Source organism: Heptranchias perlo, chromosome 12, assembly GCF_035084215.1.
Source record: "Heptranchias perlo isolate sHepPer1 chromosome 12, sHepPer1.hap1, whole genome shotgun sequence".
Classification (NCBI taxonomy): domain Eukaryota; kingdom Metazoa; phylum Chordata; class Chondrichthyes; order Hexanchiformes; family Hexanchidae; genus Heptranchias; species Heptranchias perlo.
The window spans coordinates 72,358,602-72,377,091 of NC_090336.1; the positions used below are offsets into that span (position 1 = coordinate 72,358,602).

Below are 18,490 nucleotides of genomic sequence, written 5' to 3' on the forward strand. Positions count from 1 at the left end.
CCTCCCATCTCCCGGCCTCCCTAAACTTTTGAGTTCATCCAAAACTCTGCTGCCCGTATCCTAACTCGCACCAACGTTAAGAACGTAAGAAATAGGAGCAGGAGCAGGCCATACGGCCCCTCGAGCCTGCTCCGCCATTCAGTCAGATCATGGCTGATCTTCGCCCGATCCCCATATCCCCTGATTCCCTTAGAGTCCAAAAATCTATCGATCTGAGCCTTGAATATATTCAACGACTCTGCATCCACAGCCCTCTGGGGTAGAGGATTCCAAAGATTCACAATCCTCTGAGTGAAGAAATTCCTCCTTATCTCAGTCTTAAATGGCCGACCCCTTATCCTGAGACTATGTCCCCTAGTTCTAGACTCTCCAGCCAGGGGAAACAATCTCTCAGCATTTACCCTGTCAAGCCCTCTCAGAATCTTATATGTTTCAACGAAATCACCTCTCATTCTTCTAAACTCCAGACAGTATAGGCCCATTCTACTCAATTCTACCAAGTCCCGTTCACCCATCACCCCCCTGTGCTCGCTGACCCACATTGGCTCCCGGTCTGGCAACGCCTCGATTTTAAAATTCTCATCCTTGTTTTCACATCCCTCCATGGCCCTCGCCCCCCCCCTCCCACCCTCCCCATCTCTGTAACCTCCTCCAGCCCTACAACCCTCCGAGATACCTGCATTGGCCTCTTGCACATCCCCGATTTTAATTGCCCCATCATTGGCGGCCGTGCCTGCAGCCACCTGGGCCCTACGCTCTGGAATTCCCTCCCTAAACCTCTCAGTCTCCCTACCTCTCTCCTCCTTTAAGACGCTCCTTAAAACCTACCTCTTTGACCAAGCTTTTGGTCACCTGTCCTAATATCTCCTCATGTGGCTGTGTTAAATTGTGTTTGATAATCGCTCCTGTGGACCGCCCTGGGATGTTTATACTACATTAAAGGCACCATATAAGTGCAAGTTGTTGTTGTAAATGCTCATTACTGACTAATTCAACAAAGAGACTTGAAAAATTCCACCAGGAGTTAAATATTAAGGGGGAATGAAAGCAAACAAACCCTTTTAGAAAATGAACAAAAATGTATTCAATTTGAAACAGTACTCTTAATTTAATACTCTTAGCTTTGACTCTTAATTTGAGCTGTCCCAATGTTTACAGAACACTAGATCTTTATATCAGAAATGGTCACATCAGACCTGTATATAAACGCATGTTGCTATTGTCACCAACAAACCCGTAGTCCTCCTCTTCGATGTCCTACAACAATATTCCTCACCTATCCCTACAGAATCTAGGTATATGGGCCATCTGAAGAAAACTAAACGCCAACGGGAGACTGGTCGTATATTTTCAGGACACACTTCTGCTGCAAACCAGATCAAAGACTTGCGAAACCTTCTTGCCCGTGACCCGAGTCGTCGTCAGTCAAAATTTGCCCGGAGTGTCCACATTCAACTCGCTGTGGCAGCCAGCCACTTGCTTCATCGCTTCCAGACTCTTCAAATTCAACAAAACTCATAAAAAGCGCGCACGCGCACGCACACACGGCACACACACACTAACCAAAGGCGTTCTGCAGCTCCTACCTGTGAAATGAGCTGTTTGAACTCTTCCACTGTTTGATTAAGGTAGGCCCGGACATTGATGGGCAGAGCCAGAGTTTCTGTCTTCAGGTCAACCACGTGCACTTTCACCATCACTTCTAAAGAAAAGGCAATGGGTCAAAGTGAGACGGGTGAAACGACAATGACATTTTTAGTACTGACACTGACCTCGGCCGGCAGTTCTGTGGCCTTTTTATTGCCATAAAACTCATCGTGAATCTGCTACAAAATAAAACAAATCAAATGACATCTTAAGTTGATTTAAAAAGTAGGTATATTAGTGTAATAAACATTGTAAACATAAAATGTGCATGTTAAAAAAATTATACTAAATGTTCCTGATCATTCAGTGATTCTACAACAATATAATTATGTGGTACACAGTCAGCATAAATACGGTGAATTTACTCACTTGATTTCCAGAATTATAAGAATTGGATAGGTAATTCACCTTTAGCTGTTGTGGAAATGCATAAAGAGATACCTGACCATATTAACTCTCTCCAGTACACCTAACCCACGAATGTAGAAATGCATCATGGATATTTGACCATATTAACTGACCAGCTAATTCAATTTAAAGCTCACATAATAGTTTCAGAGAAGCACAATTGTGTAATTACGTTTAAGCCTTGGTATGTTGATAATTAAGTTAGCTGAGCAGGTGCTGAGTACCGTCTGGCCCCCCCCTAGCAGATAAGGGTATTGCTGACTATAAAATATAATGAGAATACAGTTTCTTGAAAGGCCATGTGGCCTTGAGGCTGACTTCAGCCCTACTGATGACCAGGTCAAGAATGTGGGGAGGGTAAGTGTGTTCAGGCCTACGTGCCAAGATAGGAATGAGCTATGGAATTTCAGAGGGGGCAGGCTCACTACTTGATTGACCAACTACCTGAACCAATAAAGAATGTACGTGGACGCCCATATTCTACGACAGGTGGGCGTACACGATTAACTGTACAAACATGAGCTGTCTCACTGACTCGAAGAAGCTGCACCTTCAACCTTTGCTTGAGGGCGCTCTTCCCTTGTATACAAGTCAATTAAAGTAAAACTTTTCCCTTTGTGATACTGGTCTGGGTGTGTTAGTGCATTGGTATAGTGTTAAGTTTCCACAGTGTATTATTTTGGATTTTAAATTTAGAATCCTCCATATTCCATTGGGTAAATTAGGTAACCGCCCAGAGAAATTCAACTAATGGAACTTTTGCTTTTTAAGAGATGTTTGTCTTCCACCATGACTTTCCTCTCCAACATCACTAAAAAGCAGATTATCCGGTCATTTATTTAATTGCTGTTTGTGGGATCTTGCTGTGCGCAATATGGCTGCAGCGTTTCTGACACTGCAACGGTGACCACACTTCAAAAGTACTTCATCGGCTGTAAGGCGCTTTGGGACGCCCGCAAGTCATGAATAGCACTGTATAACTGCAAGTTCTTTCTTTAACGCACAGTTTCGTGTCTCGTACATATTGAATACACTGGCACATTTAGGGGCGTTGGTATGGTTGTGCACATGATAGGGACTTGCTTATTATTGGGGGGGGGGGGGTAGGAGGATCAGGATCGAGTTAATCTGACAAATCCCTGGGGCTTAGCTAGGTCAAGGGTACTGTCTACTTGCAGTGTAGGATTACAGGCCGCCAGGAGAGGATGCCTGCATGCCTGGCACCCCTCGTCCTCCAGGCGGAATCCATGCGTTAACTGCTACGACCGGCATACGTTTTCACCCACGTTTGCCGAGGGAAAGGGTGCGCTTTGCCGTAGAGCAGACTGCGTCGTCTCGCAACTAGCTGCGAGAGTTGCTGTTCTTAAATTGGACTTGAAGTTTCAAACTTTCAAAATGAACAATGTACGACAAGTTTTTGAGAACTCTTTTTTAAAAAAAAAATTGTAAACAATTTTACAACACCAAGTTATAGTCCAGCAATTTTATTTTAAATTCACAAGCTTTCGGAGGCTTCCTCCTTCGTCAGGTGAACATTGCTGGACTATAACTTGGTGTTGTAAGATTGTTTACAATCGTCAACCCCAGTCCATCACCGGCATCTCCACATCATAAAAAAAAATGTTCAGTGCACTCTTATCTAACGGGAAATAAAACGGTGATTGTTGAGCCGGCTAATTGGTTGGGTGTGGGTCACTTTATGGAGAGCTGACTGGTTGTGTGTAAGTGAGTGATCTTTCTTCTCACCCGTCTACCAGCCTTCAGACACAAAGAGGCCCCAAACACGCCAGATTGAGCAAAAAAAGAAACCAGGCTACACAGAGAGAATGAGGGAAAAGGGGCAATTAGTAAGCAGAATTAAAAGATATTAATTTGGTATTCTTACTGTAAAAATATGGTTACTTTCAGTTAAGCGCTAATCTTGCAGTAACAAAAATAATCCTGTCATTCGTTTGTTTCTTGCTATTTATGATCCATCCCAGTTTGGCATTATTGGGAAGCCTGGACAGCCCTTCCTCCCAATCAATGTGCACCAGAAACAACGATGGACCCTGAGGAACCCCACTAATCACTTATTTTCCATGTAGATGCTGCTCCTTTTAACAATTACCCTTTGACTCAACCAGTTAATTATAACTTGAAAAAACTTCCATTGTACTTCATGCCTTTTTACTTTGTAATCTCCTTTATGGCATTTTGGCAAAGGCTTTGCTAAAGTCTTGGGTATATTAAAACTAATGAATTTCCCTTGACAACTAACTCAGTCGTAAGATCCAACACCTGTGAAGCCCTGTTAACTACTTATCACAAAGTATAATTTAAATTACAAAGAGTTTAGGCACAGAATGCTCCACAAGAGACTTGGATGTCCTCATACAAGAAACACAAGAAGTTAGTATGCAGGTACAACAAGCAATTAGGAAGGCAAATGGCATGTTGGCCTTTATTGCAAGGGGGTTGGAGTACAAGAGTAAGGAAGTCTTACTACAATTGTACAGGGTATTGGTGAGACCTCACCTGGAGTACTGCGTACAGTTTTGGTCTCCTTTTCTAAGGAAGGATATACTTGCCTCAGAGGTGGTACAACGAAGGTTCACTAGATTCATTTCTGGGATGAGAGGGTTGTCCTATGAGGAGAGATTGAGTAGAATGGGCCGATACTCTCTGGAGTTTAGAAGAATGAGAGGTGATCGCATTGAAACATAAAAGATTATGAGGGGGCTTGACAGGGTAGATGCTGAGAGATTGTTTCTCCTGGCTGGAGAGTCTGGAACTACAGTCTCAGGATTATGGGGTCAGCCACTCAAAACTGAGATGAGGAGGAATTTCTTCACTCGGAGGGATGAGAATCTTTGGAATTCTCTACCCCAGGGGGCTGTGGATGCCCAGTCATTGAGTATATTCACGGCTGAGATGGATACATTTTTGGACTCTAGAAGAATCAAGGGATCTGGGGATCGGGCAGGGAAGTGGAGTTGAGGTTGAAGGTCAGCCTTGATCTTGTTGAATGGCGGAGCAGGCTCGAGGGGCCATGTGGGCCACTCCTGCTCCCATTTCTTATGTTCTTACAACACGCGCCAAATTTGAGTTCTATTAAAGTATCACTCCCCGTGGGGAGGGCTACTGTTTTTAAGCCTTCGCCCCAGCATTCAGGTCAGAAATGAAGACAAAACTCATGTTTGTTTCATATATTATCTTTCAATCCATGAATGGTTTGTCCCTTACATCAGGGCAATTATAGCCATTATATATTTCCTTCGGCTTGTTTTCTGAACGTCATATCTCTCAGAGTGATGTGCGAGTGCAAGTAATGGTGTTGACTTTGCTCAGTCGGCAGCACACTTGCCTCTATCGGGTGGTTTTGGGTTCATTACGGACTTGAGCACATAATCTAGGCTGACAAGCAGTGCAGTACTGAGGGAGTGCTGCACTGTCGCGAACACTGTCTTTCTGATCTGACTTGGCGGCGGCAATGTACGAGAGTGTGAAAATGAAATTTTAACTGGTTCTAAATAGAATAGAATCATAGAAGTTTACAACACGGAAACAGGCCCTTCGGCCCAACATGTCCATGTCGCCCAGTTTATACCACTAAGCTAGTCCCAATTGCCTGCACTTGGCCCATATCCCTCTATACCCATCTTACCCATGTAACTGTCCAAATGCTTTTTAAAAGACAAAATTGTACCCGCCTCTACTACTGCCTCTGGCAGCTTGTTCCAGACACTCACCACCCTTTGAGTGAAAAAACTGCCCCTCTGGACCCTTTTGTATCTCTCCCCTCTCACCTTAAATCTATGCCCCCTCGTTATAGACTCCCCTACCTTTGGGAAAAGATTTTGACTATCGACCTTATCTATGCCCCTCATTATTTTATAGACTTCTATAAGATCACCCCTAAACCTCCTACTCTCCAGGGAAAAAGTCTCAGTCTATCCAACCTCTCCCTATAAGTCAAACCATCAAGTCCCGGTAGCATCCTAGTAAATCTTTTCTGCACTCTTTCTAGTTCAATAATATCATTTCTATAATAGGGTGACCAGAACTGTACATAGTATTCCAAGTGTGGCCTTACTAATGTCTTGTACAACTTCAACAAGACATCCCAACCCCAATTCTCTTAACAATTATTTTTGAAATGTAAACGACGGTGTGATTTTCCTGGCACTGATGAAGATTCTTACCCCCCGATTTATACGGCTGAAAAGCTTGATCGGGTCGCCTCGTTTCCAGCAGCAAGTCGAACATGTAAGACGACTTCACTCCGCCCAGGAGCAGCCCCACCGGGGTATCTTCCTCTCCCTCGTACGAACGCTCCAAGTAATCGTGGAACTCGTCATACTTGACCAGGCGGCAGCAGTCTGGCGGAAGCGCCTCTTCCAAATCCATGAGCTTCAAACGGAAAGCACAGACAGAAGAAGCAGTCGCCAAAGCGTTAATACATAATTAAAGCTGGCTGAGTAACACAGTAGCCCAGAAAGAGGAGGGATCAGACAGGAGGCAAATGCGAGGCAGTCCAAGACGAGACTGGAGAGCACGTGCTAAATGCACGTAGCGGGGTAAATGAGGCTGCTGAGCTGCAGGCTCAAATCCCCACATGGGACTATGGTATATAGTGGCTCAAACCAGCTAGAAAAATAAAAACAGATTGTAAGAGCTTCTACAAATATGTGAAAAGGAAGAGATTAGCAAAAGTGGGTCCCTTAGAGGCAGAGGCAGGAGAAATTATATGGAGAAGTAAGGAAATTGCAGAGACGGTAAACAAATAATTTGTATCTGTCTTCACAGTAGAAGACATACCGGAAATAGTGGGGAGTCCAGGGTCTGATGAGAGTGAGGAACTTAAAGTAATCAAGATTCGTAAAGTAATTAATGAGACTAAAAGCTGACAAATCCCCTGCACTTGATGGCCCACATCCTAGGGTTTTAAAAGAGGTGGTTGGAATATTTAGTTCCCAACCTTGGTCACAATGCAACCATGTCTCTGTAATGGCTATTAAATCAAACCCATTTATCTCTATTTGTGCAACTAATTCGTCTATCTTATTACGAACGCTCCAGGCATTCAGTTGAAGAGCCTTTAATTTTAAACTTTTTACCATTTTTCCCTGTTTTGACCTTATTCGCCGATGCACTATTACCGTTAAACTCTCTGCCTCTTCCTGCCACACTCTGCTTCTCTTTACCCAAATCACTGCACTAGGCCACCAAATAGTGGGAAGGACCTAGAGGAGCAAAATTTTCAGGCAAATTACAGAAAGATGCAAGGACTATAGAGTAGCGATAATGGGGGGGGACTTCAATTATCCCAATATAGTCTGGGACAGTAACAGTGTAAAGGGCAAAGATAGGGAGGAATTCCTGATGTGTACAAGAGAACTTTCTGACCAGCCCAACCAGGAAGGAGGCAGTGCTGGATCTAGTCCTGGGGAATGAAGTGGGGCAGGTGGAGCATGTTTCAGTGGGGGGGCATTTGGGGAACAGCGATCATAATATTAGGTTTAGAATAGTTATGGAAAAGGACATGGAACAATCAAATCTGAAAATGCTTAACTGGAAGAGGGCAAATTTCAGTGACTTTAAAAGTGAACTTGCCCTGGTGGATTGGAATCAAAAATTGGTAGGCAAAACAGTAATTGAACAATGGGAGGCCTTCAAGGAGTTGGTGGTTTGCGTACAGAGTAGACACATCCCTGCGAGGGGGAAAGGAAGAGCTCCCTGTGTAACTAAAGATATAGAGATTAAAATGAAACAGGGAAAGGAGATTTATGACGAATGTAAGATTCATAATACAGTAGAGAACCAGGCTGAATACAGAAAGTACAGAGGAGATCTAAAAAAGGGAATAAGAGGGGCAAAGAGAGAGTATGAGAACAGATTAGCAGCTAACAAAAAAAGGAACCCAAAATTCTTTTATAAACATGTAAATAGTAAACGTGTAGTCAAAGGAAGCACGGGACCGATTAGGGGCAAAGAAAGATCTTCTTGTGGAGGCAGAGGGCATGGCTGAGGCACTAAATGAATACTTCACATCGGTTTTCACTAGAGAAGAGGATGCTGCCATTATAGCAGTAAAGGAGGAGGTAGTAGCGATATTGATTAGGATAAAATGGAGGTGCTTAAAAGATTGGCAGTACTCAAAGTAGAAAGGTCACCCGGTCCAGATGGGAGGCATCCTAAGGTTACTGGGTGGAAATTGCGGAGGCTCTGGCCACAATCTTCCAATTCTCCTTAGATATGGGAATGGTGCCAGAGGACTGGAGGATTGCAAATGTTACACCCCCGTTCAAAAAAGGGGAGAGGGATAAACCCAGCAATTACAGGCCAGACAGCCTAATGTCGATTGGTGGGGAAACTTTTAGAGACAATAATCCTGGACAAAATTAATTGGCACTTGGAAAAGTATGGGTTAATAAAGGAAAGTCAGCACAGATTTGTTGAAGGAAAATCGTGTTTGACTAACCTGATTGAGTTCTTTGATGAAGTAACGGAGAGGGTTGATGAGGGTAGCGCAGTTGATGTTGTGTTCATGGACTTTGAAAAGGCATTTGATAAAGTGCCACATAACAGTCTTGTTAGAAAAATTAAAGCCCATGGGATTGAAGGGACAGTGGCAGCGTGGATACAAAATTGGCTAAGGGGCAGAAAGCAGAGAGTAGTGGTGAACGGTTGTTTTTCAGACTGGTAGGAAGTATACAGTGGTGTTCCCCAGGGCTCAGTATTAGGACCATTGTTTTTTGATAAATATTAATGACTTGGGTATGGAGCGTATAATTACAAAGTGTGCAGATGACATGAAACTCGGAAATGTAGTTAGCAATATGGAGGACAGTATCAGGAGGGCACAGACAGATTTGTGAAATGGACAGACATATGGCAGATGAAATTTAACGCAGAGAAGTGTGAAGTTATTCCTTTGTTTTAAGAAGAATGAGGAGAGGCAATATAAACTAAATGATACAATTTTAAAGGGGGTGCAGGAAGAGAGAGATCTGGGGGTGTACATACACAAATCTTTGAAGGTGGCAGGACAAGTTGAGAAGGCTGTTAAAAAAAAACACATATGGGATCCTGGACTTTATTAATAGAGGCATAGAGAACAAAAGCAAGGAAGTTAAGCTAAACCTTTATAAAACACTGGTTAGGCCCTAGCTGGAGTATTGTGTCCAATTCTGGGCACTGCACTTTAGGAAGGATGTCAAGGCCTTAGAGAGGGTGTAGAAGAGATTTATTAGAATGGTACCAGGGATGAGGGACTTCGGTTATGTGGATAGACTGGAGAAGCTGGGATTGTTCTCCTTAGAACAGAGAAGGTTAAGAGGAGGTTTGATAGAGGGGTTCAAAATCATGAACGGTTTTGACAGAGTAAATAAGGAGAAACTGTTTCCAATGGCAGAAGGGTCGGTAACCAAAGTACACAGGTTTAAGGTGATTGGCAAAAGAATCAGAGGCAACATGAGGAAACATTTTTCTTTAAATGCAGCGAGTTATGATCTGGAATTCACTGCCTGAAAGGGCGGTGGCAGCAGATTCAATAATAACTTTCAAAAAGGAATTGGATAAATACTTTGAAGGGAAAAAAATTTGCAGGGCTATGGGGAAAGAGCAGGGGAGTGGGACTAATTGGATAGCTCTTTCAAAGAGCCGGCACAGACACGATGGGCCGAATGGCCTCCTCCTGTGCTGAACCTACAATGATACAATACCCGACCATCCCAGCGATTGAAGTAGGAAACGACAGGGAGAGTTCTTTCAGTAGGAAGAAGCTTGTCTGTACCGTATTACCAATAAAAAAAAACCTGAAAAGAGAACAGCTCCTATCTGGTAGGAGATACATTCATTTTAATTCCTTCCTTAAGTTGACATACCTTGTACGCTATCTCCACAGCTTCCTGCAACGTTTTGTCCTTGTGAACCTCCAGTTTGTTCTCCATCATTACCAGCCGCACAGGGTGCATGCAGAACAGCTTGATCTGTGATAGGAAACAGTTTTGAATTCCTTTCTCTTTTTAAAAAAAAATGAAACAAACTGTTTAGAGAGAATTAGCCAGTATTTTATGTTTGCTTGTACTTAGAGAATCTTAGTTTGGTGTTGCCCAATAGATATTGCTGACCGACCACGGGTGCGGCTACGGTGACATTATTGCACGTGACTAAAACTTTTAGTGGAAAACACCTCATGGACACTCACAATACACACTTCACACGTGTGTTTATTTACTTAAACACCTACCACCATTCAGTGACCCCAAGTAAAGCACTCAATAACCAAAAAACACTCGCACAATCTGCTTTTCATTTTATCAACGAATGCACAAAAAAATTCACACGCATAAACTACTCAAATATGAACATACTCAAATATGTTGGCGTATTGCACCCCAATACGCCAACATTTTCATGCACAAGTTCGAGCAGGACTTCTTCACTGCACAAGACCTCCAACCAACACTATACACCAGATACATCGACGACATTTTCTTTCTATGGACCCACGGCAAGGAATCACTAAAGAGACTACACGATAACATCAACAAGTTCCATCCCACCATCAAGCTCACCATGGACTACTCCTCAGAATCAGTTTCTTTCTTGGACACACGAATCTCCATCAAAGACGGGCACCTCAGCACCTCACTCTACCGCAAGCCCACGGACAACCTCACGATGCTCCACTTTTCCAGCTTCCACCCTAACCACGTCAAAGAGGCCATCCCCTATGGACAGGCCCTGCGAATACACAGGGTCTGCTCAGACGAGGAGGAACGCGATGGACACCTACAGACGCTGAAAGACGCCCTAGTAAGAACGGGATATGACGCTCGACTCATCGATCGACAGTTCCGACGGGCCACAGCAAAAAATCGCATAGACCTCCTCAGGAGACTAACACGGGACGCAACCAACAGAGTACCCTTTGTCGTCCAGTACTTCCCCGGAGCGGAGAAACTACGCCATGTTCTCCGCAGCCTTCAACATGTCATCAATGAGGACAAACACCTCGCTATGGCCATCCCCACACCTCCACTACTCGCCTTTAAACAGCCACCCAACCTCAAACAGACCATCGTTCGCAGCAAATTACCTAGCTTTCAAGAGAACAGCGTCCACGACACCACACAACCCTGCCACGGTAACCTCTGCAAGACATGCCAGATCATCGACACAGATATCACCATCACACGAGAGGACACCACCCACCAGGTGCATGGTTCATACTCCTGTGACTCGGCCAACGTTGTCTACCTCATACGTTGCAGGAAAGGATGCCCCAGAGCATGGTACATTGGCGAGACCATGCAGACGCTGCGACAACGGATGAACGGACACCGCGCAACAATCGCCAAACAGGAGGGTTCCCTCCCAGTCGGGGAACACTTCAGCAGTCATGGACATTCATCCACCGACCTTCGGGTAAGCATACTCCAAGGCGGCCTTCGAGACACACGACAACGCAAAATCGTCGAGCAGAAATTGATAGCCAAGTTCCGCACCCATGAGGACGGCCTCAACCGGGATCTTGGGTTCATGTCACGCTACACGTTACCCCACCAGCGAACAAATGTTATCTGTTTTTAATATAATGGGTCATTTGCTGGCTTTCTCTGCCTTCCGGATGTTTCTGCCTCTCTCTGTTTTTTTTCCTGTTTGTTTTTTTGATGAATGTGTATTCGGGAGTTCTGCAGGTGACACCTCTCTGTCTGAACACGGTGATTGCCTTGGCAACGGGCAGTTGCAGGGGCATTCTGTAAACACCATGTATTGTTCTATATGTATAAATGCGTAGGCTTCGAGGAGCTCCTGAACATTTACCTGAGGAAGGAGGAAGCCTCCGAAAGCTTGTGAATTTAAAATAAAATTGCTGGACTATAACTTGGTGTTGTAAAATTGTTTACAATACTCAAATATGAGCATTGAGACAACGCCCAACAACTGTGTCCACTGCTCATTTTTTTAATTCACTAATCAGAAATGCAATTAGCCGCATCTGGATTCTGAAACAGCCACATGCGGCTAACGTATGGGACAAGACTGCATTAGAACCACTGGCTCCAGTCATTCTAATTTGCCACAATCGCAACCCACAAGTTTAAGTTTGAAATTTAAATTTTGCAATGTTATTAAAATCGCCGTTTACTTTTTGAAGTGTGTTATGGTTCCTTGCAATTAAAGCTGAACTGTAAAATTAATCTGAATTCACTAAAAGTGGCACTGCATGGATTTTCTTCTTAGACTGCTCCTCTCACTGTCTTCTTAAAACGTTCAGATTCACACTTAATCTTTTCCAGCCATTTTTAATTCATATTCTTCCTTTTCAGGCTTCTTGTGCTGCACAACAATCCCCACCAGAGCACCTACTCCCACGTCTCTGCCAGTCTTGACCCAGACGGGATCAAGACTCATAAGCGCCCCAGGGAGGGAAGGGGGAGCTTAACCTTAATCGACACTTTAACTAACACCTCGGACAACATGAACAAATTCGCAGTTTGAAGAATCGCATCTCGTCACTTTTTTTTAAAAAAATTATATGTTTAGTTCTTTTTCCAAGTTTGTATAAATAACCACTTCTCAATTCACACTGTTTTACATTCATTTTAAATCAAGTTAAGGGATCGCTCACTGAAACCAACAGGGCACAGTGTGCAGCAGCAGCAGGGAACCAACCTATATGCGACTCCAGTCCCACACTAACACGGTTGACTATCAACTGCCCGTAAAGTGGCCGAACTAGACACTCAGCTGTATCAAACAGAGGGCAACTAGGGGATGGGCAATAAATGCCGGCCTTGCCAGCGACGCCCACATCCTGAGATTGATTTTTTTTTAGTTCAGTTACAAATTCCAGAACACAGGCGAAAGCTTAGAAGAGGGAAGGTGCACAGTTTACAGTTAAATATTTTACGCAGATATCAGTGTATGCCTGCCAGGACTGCCGGGGTTGGGGAAAAGGATAGGGTGGAAACATTTAATATTTAATCGAGTGCTTATTGCAGGGAATGGCGTCTGAGGGGTTCGGTTTTTTTTTGGGCCGGTGCTGCCACCGCAGAGGAGGGATCTGTAACCTCCTCCAGCCCGACAACCCTCAGATCTCTGCACTCCTCCAATTCTGGCCGCTTGCGCATCCCTGATTTTAATCGTTCCGCCATTGGCGGCCGTGCCTTCAGCTGCCTGGGCCCCAAGCCCTGGAATTCCCTCCCTATCTCTCTCCCCTCCTTTAAGACGCTCCTTAAAACCTACCTCTTTGACCAAGCTTTTGGTCACCTGCCCTAATATCTATTAAAGTGGCTCAGTGTCAAATGTTGTTTGATGACTTAGAGAATCTTAGTTTGGTGTTGCCCAATAGAAATTGCTGACCAACCACAAGTGCGACTACGGTGACAGTTTTAGTCACATGATTGGCTTTGGAGGGAGTGCAGCGTAGGTTTACTAGAATGATAACCGGACTTCAAGGGTTAAGTTACGAGAGATTACACAAATTGGGGTTGTATTCTCTGGAGTTTAGAAGGTTAAGGGGTGATCTGATCGAAGTTTATAAGATATTAAGGGGAACGGATAGGGTGGATAGAGAGAAACTATTTCCGCTGGTTGGGGATTCTAGGAGTAGGGGGCACAGTCTAAAAATTAGAGCCAGGCCTTTCAGGACCGAGATTAGAAAACATTTCTTCACACAAAGGGTGGTAGAAGTTTGGAACTCTCTTCCGCAAACGGCAATTGATACTAGCTCAATTGCTAAATTTAAATCTGAGATGGATAGCTTTTTGGCAACCAAAGGCATTAAGGGATATGGGCCAAAGGCAGGTATATGGAGTTAGATCACAGATCAGCCATGATCTTATCAAATGGGGGAGCAGGCACGAGGGGCTGAATGGCCTACTCCTGTTCCCATGTTCCTATAACGCTCCTGTGAAGCACCTCGGGAAGTTTTACTACGTTGAAGGCGCTATATTAAATGCAAGTCGTGAGTAACAGGAATTAATAACTACGAATTTTAAAATGTTATGACTTTTTTTTTTAAACCCTTAACTAAAGGACAAATCTTTCCTTGAACATATAAAACTGCGCTACGTGACATGTGGTCTTTATTTCGAACTAATAGGGATATGAAATTTGCACCCAACTGCTTTTCATACCTTGCATGTATTACGTTCAATTTCCCGTTGCCTTTTTTCTTGTTCTTCCATTTCTTTCTCCTTCTGGACCAGATGTTTGATGTGCTCAGGAAATTCACTCACCTCCAAGAACTCTATCAAAGAAGAAAAATTATGCTCTATACCTCAAAGTGCAACATCATCTTACGGCGGTTTTCGCAGTTCGCACAGTTTTACATCATGGGTCATTACGCACGAGAAATGTAAGTATTTAAATCAAGTTGACGGATTGCTCACTGAAACCAGTGCAGTAGCAGAAAGCTAATGGGACCTTGGAATGCATAGCCAGAGGGAAAAAGCACAAATTCCAGGAGGTGATAACGAGCCTGGTATGACTATATTTGACCCAGCTTTTGCTCACCTGTCCTAACATCTCCTTATGTGGCTCAACGTCAAATTTTGTTTGATAATCGCTCCTGTGAAGCGCCTTGGGATGTTTTACTACATTTAAAGGCGCTATATAAATGCAGGTGGTTGTTATATTTGGATTGCACTTTGTACAACCCAACTGATATCCGGCTTAAGGCATCGGAGTTACGAGAAGAGGGCGACGAGCTTGGGCTGGGTTTACTCTGGACAAGGGAAGGCTCAGAGGAGAGGTTATAAATGTAACTGAAAATCCTTAAAGAAATGGATAAATTGAACTCCGTTAACATTTCAAGTTGGCACAAACTCTAGAATCGTGAGGCACAGATGCAAGCTTAGAGAAGGGAAGATGCACAGTTTAGACTGAACTGCTTTATGCAGAGGGTGGTGAATGCATTGAATGGACTGCCCAGAGAGTCAGATACCGTGGGAGGGGGGAAAAACTCCTAGGGGAGAACTGGTATCTGAGGGAGTGTCGATTGAGGGACATTAGACTAGGTGGACTGGGTAGTCTTTTCTGTACTTTCCTAAGTTCAAATGCCTTGCATCATCCCGGTTCCCTCGGTTAATCCCGGGGATGAGGGGGTGAACATATGAGGAGAGGTTGAGTAGATTGGGGCTCTACTCATTGGAGTTCAGAAGAATGAGAGGCGATCTTATTGAAACATATAAGATTGTGAAGGGGCTTGATCGGGTGGATGCGGTAAGGATGTTCCCAAGGATGGGAGAAACTAGAACTCGGGGGCATAATCTTAGAATAAGGGGCTGCTCTTTCAAAACTAAGATGAGGAGAAACTTCTTCACTCAGAGGGTAGTAGGTCTGTGGAATTTGCTGCCCCAGGAAGCTACATCATTAAATAAATTTAAAACAGAAATAGACAGTTTCCTGGAAGTAAAGGGAATTAGGGGTTACGGGGAGCGGGCAGGAAATTGGACATGAATTTAGATTTGAGGTTAGGATCAGATCAGCCATGATCTTATTGAATGGCGGAGCAGGCTCGAGGGGCCGATTGGCCTCCTCCTGCTCCTATTTCTTATGTTCGTATGTTCTTATCCCACTGGCTGCTTATAGGTGAACAAAGTTACATGAACAGCAATCGGCACAGGTGTTCCCTTTGACCATGACAGAGTTTGAACGACATCACCGAGTGCCCATGAAGCTCATTTCCGCTTCTTTCATCTCGATCCCCACTTGCACAAACTTTCTTAATTGCAATCGAAAAGACGGAAGTTGCGAATTGACTAGAACACTAAGAATATTGGTGCCTCACATCAAAGAGTTCAAGTCCCAGCTTTGGTGTTTAAGTCAAGATTTTGCACCAAGTCAGGTGGGAAGTTAAAAAAAAAAGACTTGCATTTATACAGCACCTTTCATGACCCCAGGACGTTCCAAAGCGCTTTACAACCAATGAAGAACTTTTGAAGTGTAGTCGCTGTTGTAATGTAGGAAGCGCAGAGGCCAATTAGCGCACAGCAAGGTCCCACAAACAGCAATGAGATAACTGACCAGATCATCATCTTTTAGTGATGTTGATGGAAGGACAAATATTGGGCAGGACACCGGGGAGAACTCCCCCTGCTCTTCTTAGAAACAGTGCCGAGGGATCTTTTACGTCCACCTGAGGGGGCAGACGGGAGCCTCGGTCTAATGTCTCATCCGAAAGAGATCCCTTCTTGCATAATTCAGATGTACATTTGCGTCGGTTGGCCAACAGGTTCGGACGTCTCATAATTCGGGTGTCCATTCTTTACAGGTTGACTAGTGAACGACATGATGAAAATGCCATGAGATCATGCTATCTTAATAATAGCACTAAAGAGTGACAAATCCCCAGGACCAGATGGTTTCCATCCCAGGGTTTTAAAGGAAGTAGGTGAGCAGATTGCGGATGCCCTAACTATAATCTTTCAAAGTTCTCTAGATTCAGGAACTGTCCCTCCAGATTGGAAAATTGCACATATCACTCCGCTTTTTAAGGAGAGAGAGGGAAACCGGGTAATTATCGACCAGTTAGCCTAACATCTGTTGTGGGGAAAATGCTGGAGTCTATAATTAAGGATAGGGTGACTGAACACCTCGAGAATTTTCAGTTCATCAGAGAGAGCCAGCATGAATTTGTGAAAGGTAGGCCGTGCCTGACAAACCTGATTGAATATTTTGAAGAGGTGACTAAAGTAGTGGACAGGGGAATGTCAATGGATGTCATTGATATGGACTTCCAGAAAGCATTTGATAAGGTCCCACATAAGAGACTGTTAGCTAAGATAGAAGCCCATGGAATCGAGGGAAAAGTACGGACTTGGTTAGGAAATTGGCTGAGCGAAAGGCGAGAGTAGGAATAATGGGAAGGTACTCACATTGGCAGGATGTGACTAGTGGAGTCCCGCAGGGATCTGTCTTGGGGCCTCAATTATTCACAATATTTATTAACGACTTGGATGAAGGCATAGAAAGTCTCATATCTAAGTTTGCCGATGACACAAAGATTGGTGGCATTGTAAGCAGTGTAGATGAAAACATAAAATTACAAAGGGATATTGATAGATTAGGTGAATGGGCAAAACTGTGGCAAATGGAATTCAATGTAGACAAATGTGAGGTCATCCACTTTGGATCAAAAAAGGATAGAACAGGGTACTTTCTAAATGGTAAAAAGTTAAAAACAGTGGATGTCCAAAGGGACTTAGGGGTTCAGGTACATCGATCATTGAAGTGTCATGAACAGGTGCAGAAAATAAGGCAAATGGAATGCTGGCCTTTTTTTCAATTTTCTGACTACACGACGAAGCAATTGATACTAGCTCAATTACTAAATTTAAATCTGAGATAGATAGCTTTTTGGCAACCAAAGGTATTAAGGGATATGGGCCAAAGGCAGGTATATGGAGTTAGATCACAGATCAGCCATGATCTTATCAAATGGCGGAGCAGGCACGAGGGGCTGAATGGCCTACTCCTGTTCCTATGTTCCTATCTTGATCGAGGACAGCACGAACGTTGGTGGCTGACTGCAGGCAGAGAACACAACTCGCACACAAACCAACGCGACGGTCACGTCAAACCGTTAAAGAACGTGTATTTTCTTGCCGCAAACAACAGCAGAAAAGCAACACTGGCACTTGCAGTAAGACTTTCAAACGTTACTTGAAATAAACTCACTCACTTGCATTTCTTGTAGGTTCCTTTTGTCTGTAAATTAACATATACGCATTGGTGGAGCTGGTAAGAGAGAAAGTTCCGCTGTTAAAAACACGAATTCACATTCACACAGTGTTATTCTTACCTATGAATTTGTTGCATTAGCTACCATTTAGGTTTTCGGTTCATATCACCCACTAAACGATTATATATACGCACTCAAAACACCTACCCCGTCTCTCAAACACTCGTGTGCATTTTGGTTTCCTTACAAATGCTCTTTGAAGTCTACACTGTCTTGGGTGGAACAAGCATTTTATTACACACCAGTAGAATGCCAGATATAAAAAAATAGGCACACAGGAATAAAGCTAGAGAGAGTCAAACAACTAGTATTGTAATACCAGTTTTTTCAGTAATTTGATTACTACAGGGAATACTGTGGCTTGAGCAGGCTATCAGATGTAATTAATATGTGGATTAAGATGTGACAGAGATGCAATAGAGGGGTTCAAAATCATGAGGTTTTTTTTTTATTAAGTAAATCAGGAGAAACTATTTCCACTAGTCAGTGAGTGATAACAAGATGGTGTAAGTTTATCATCAAAAGAACGAAAGGAAAGATTAGGAGATTTGTTTTTTATATATATATATATATATATATATATATATATAGACACGGAATACCCGAGCAGAAACAGTGATTTTCTGTTTCTGGGGGAAGCAGAGCCCATAGTAATAGCTTTTAAAAGGGAAGTGGATAAATATTTGAAACGGAAAT

General features: G+C 43.5%; 1 protein-coding gene across 4 annotated transcripts in view; it reads right to left on the reverse strand.

Moving 5' to 3' along the window:
* Nucleotides 1-18,490, reverse strand: part of usp47 (ubiquitin specific peptidase 47) — a 226,770-nt gene that overhangs the window by 53,075 nt on the left and 155,205 nt on the right. For all 4 annotated transcript variants that reach the window (XM_067994252.1, XM_067994250.1, XM_067994249.1 and 1 more), the window contains 5 exons: nucleotides 17,735-17,790; nucleotides 14,187-14,299; nucleotides 9,924-10,028; nucleotides 6,240-6,447; nucleotides 1,587-1,702 (listed from right to left, as the gene is read on the reverse strand). In XM_067994252.1, coding sequence (XP_067850353.1) covers nucleotides 1,587-1,702; nucleotides 6,240-6,447; nucleotides 9,924-10,028; nucleotides 14,187-14,299; nucleotides 17,735-17,790 — 598 coding nt within the window. The remainder of the gene's footprint in view (nucleotides 1-1,586; nucleotides 1,703-6,239; nucleotides 6,448-9,923; nucleotides 10,029-14,186; nucleotides 14,300-17,734; nucleotides 17,791-18,490) is intronic.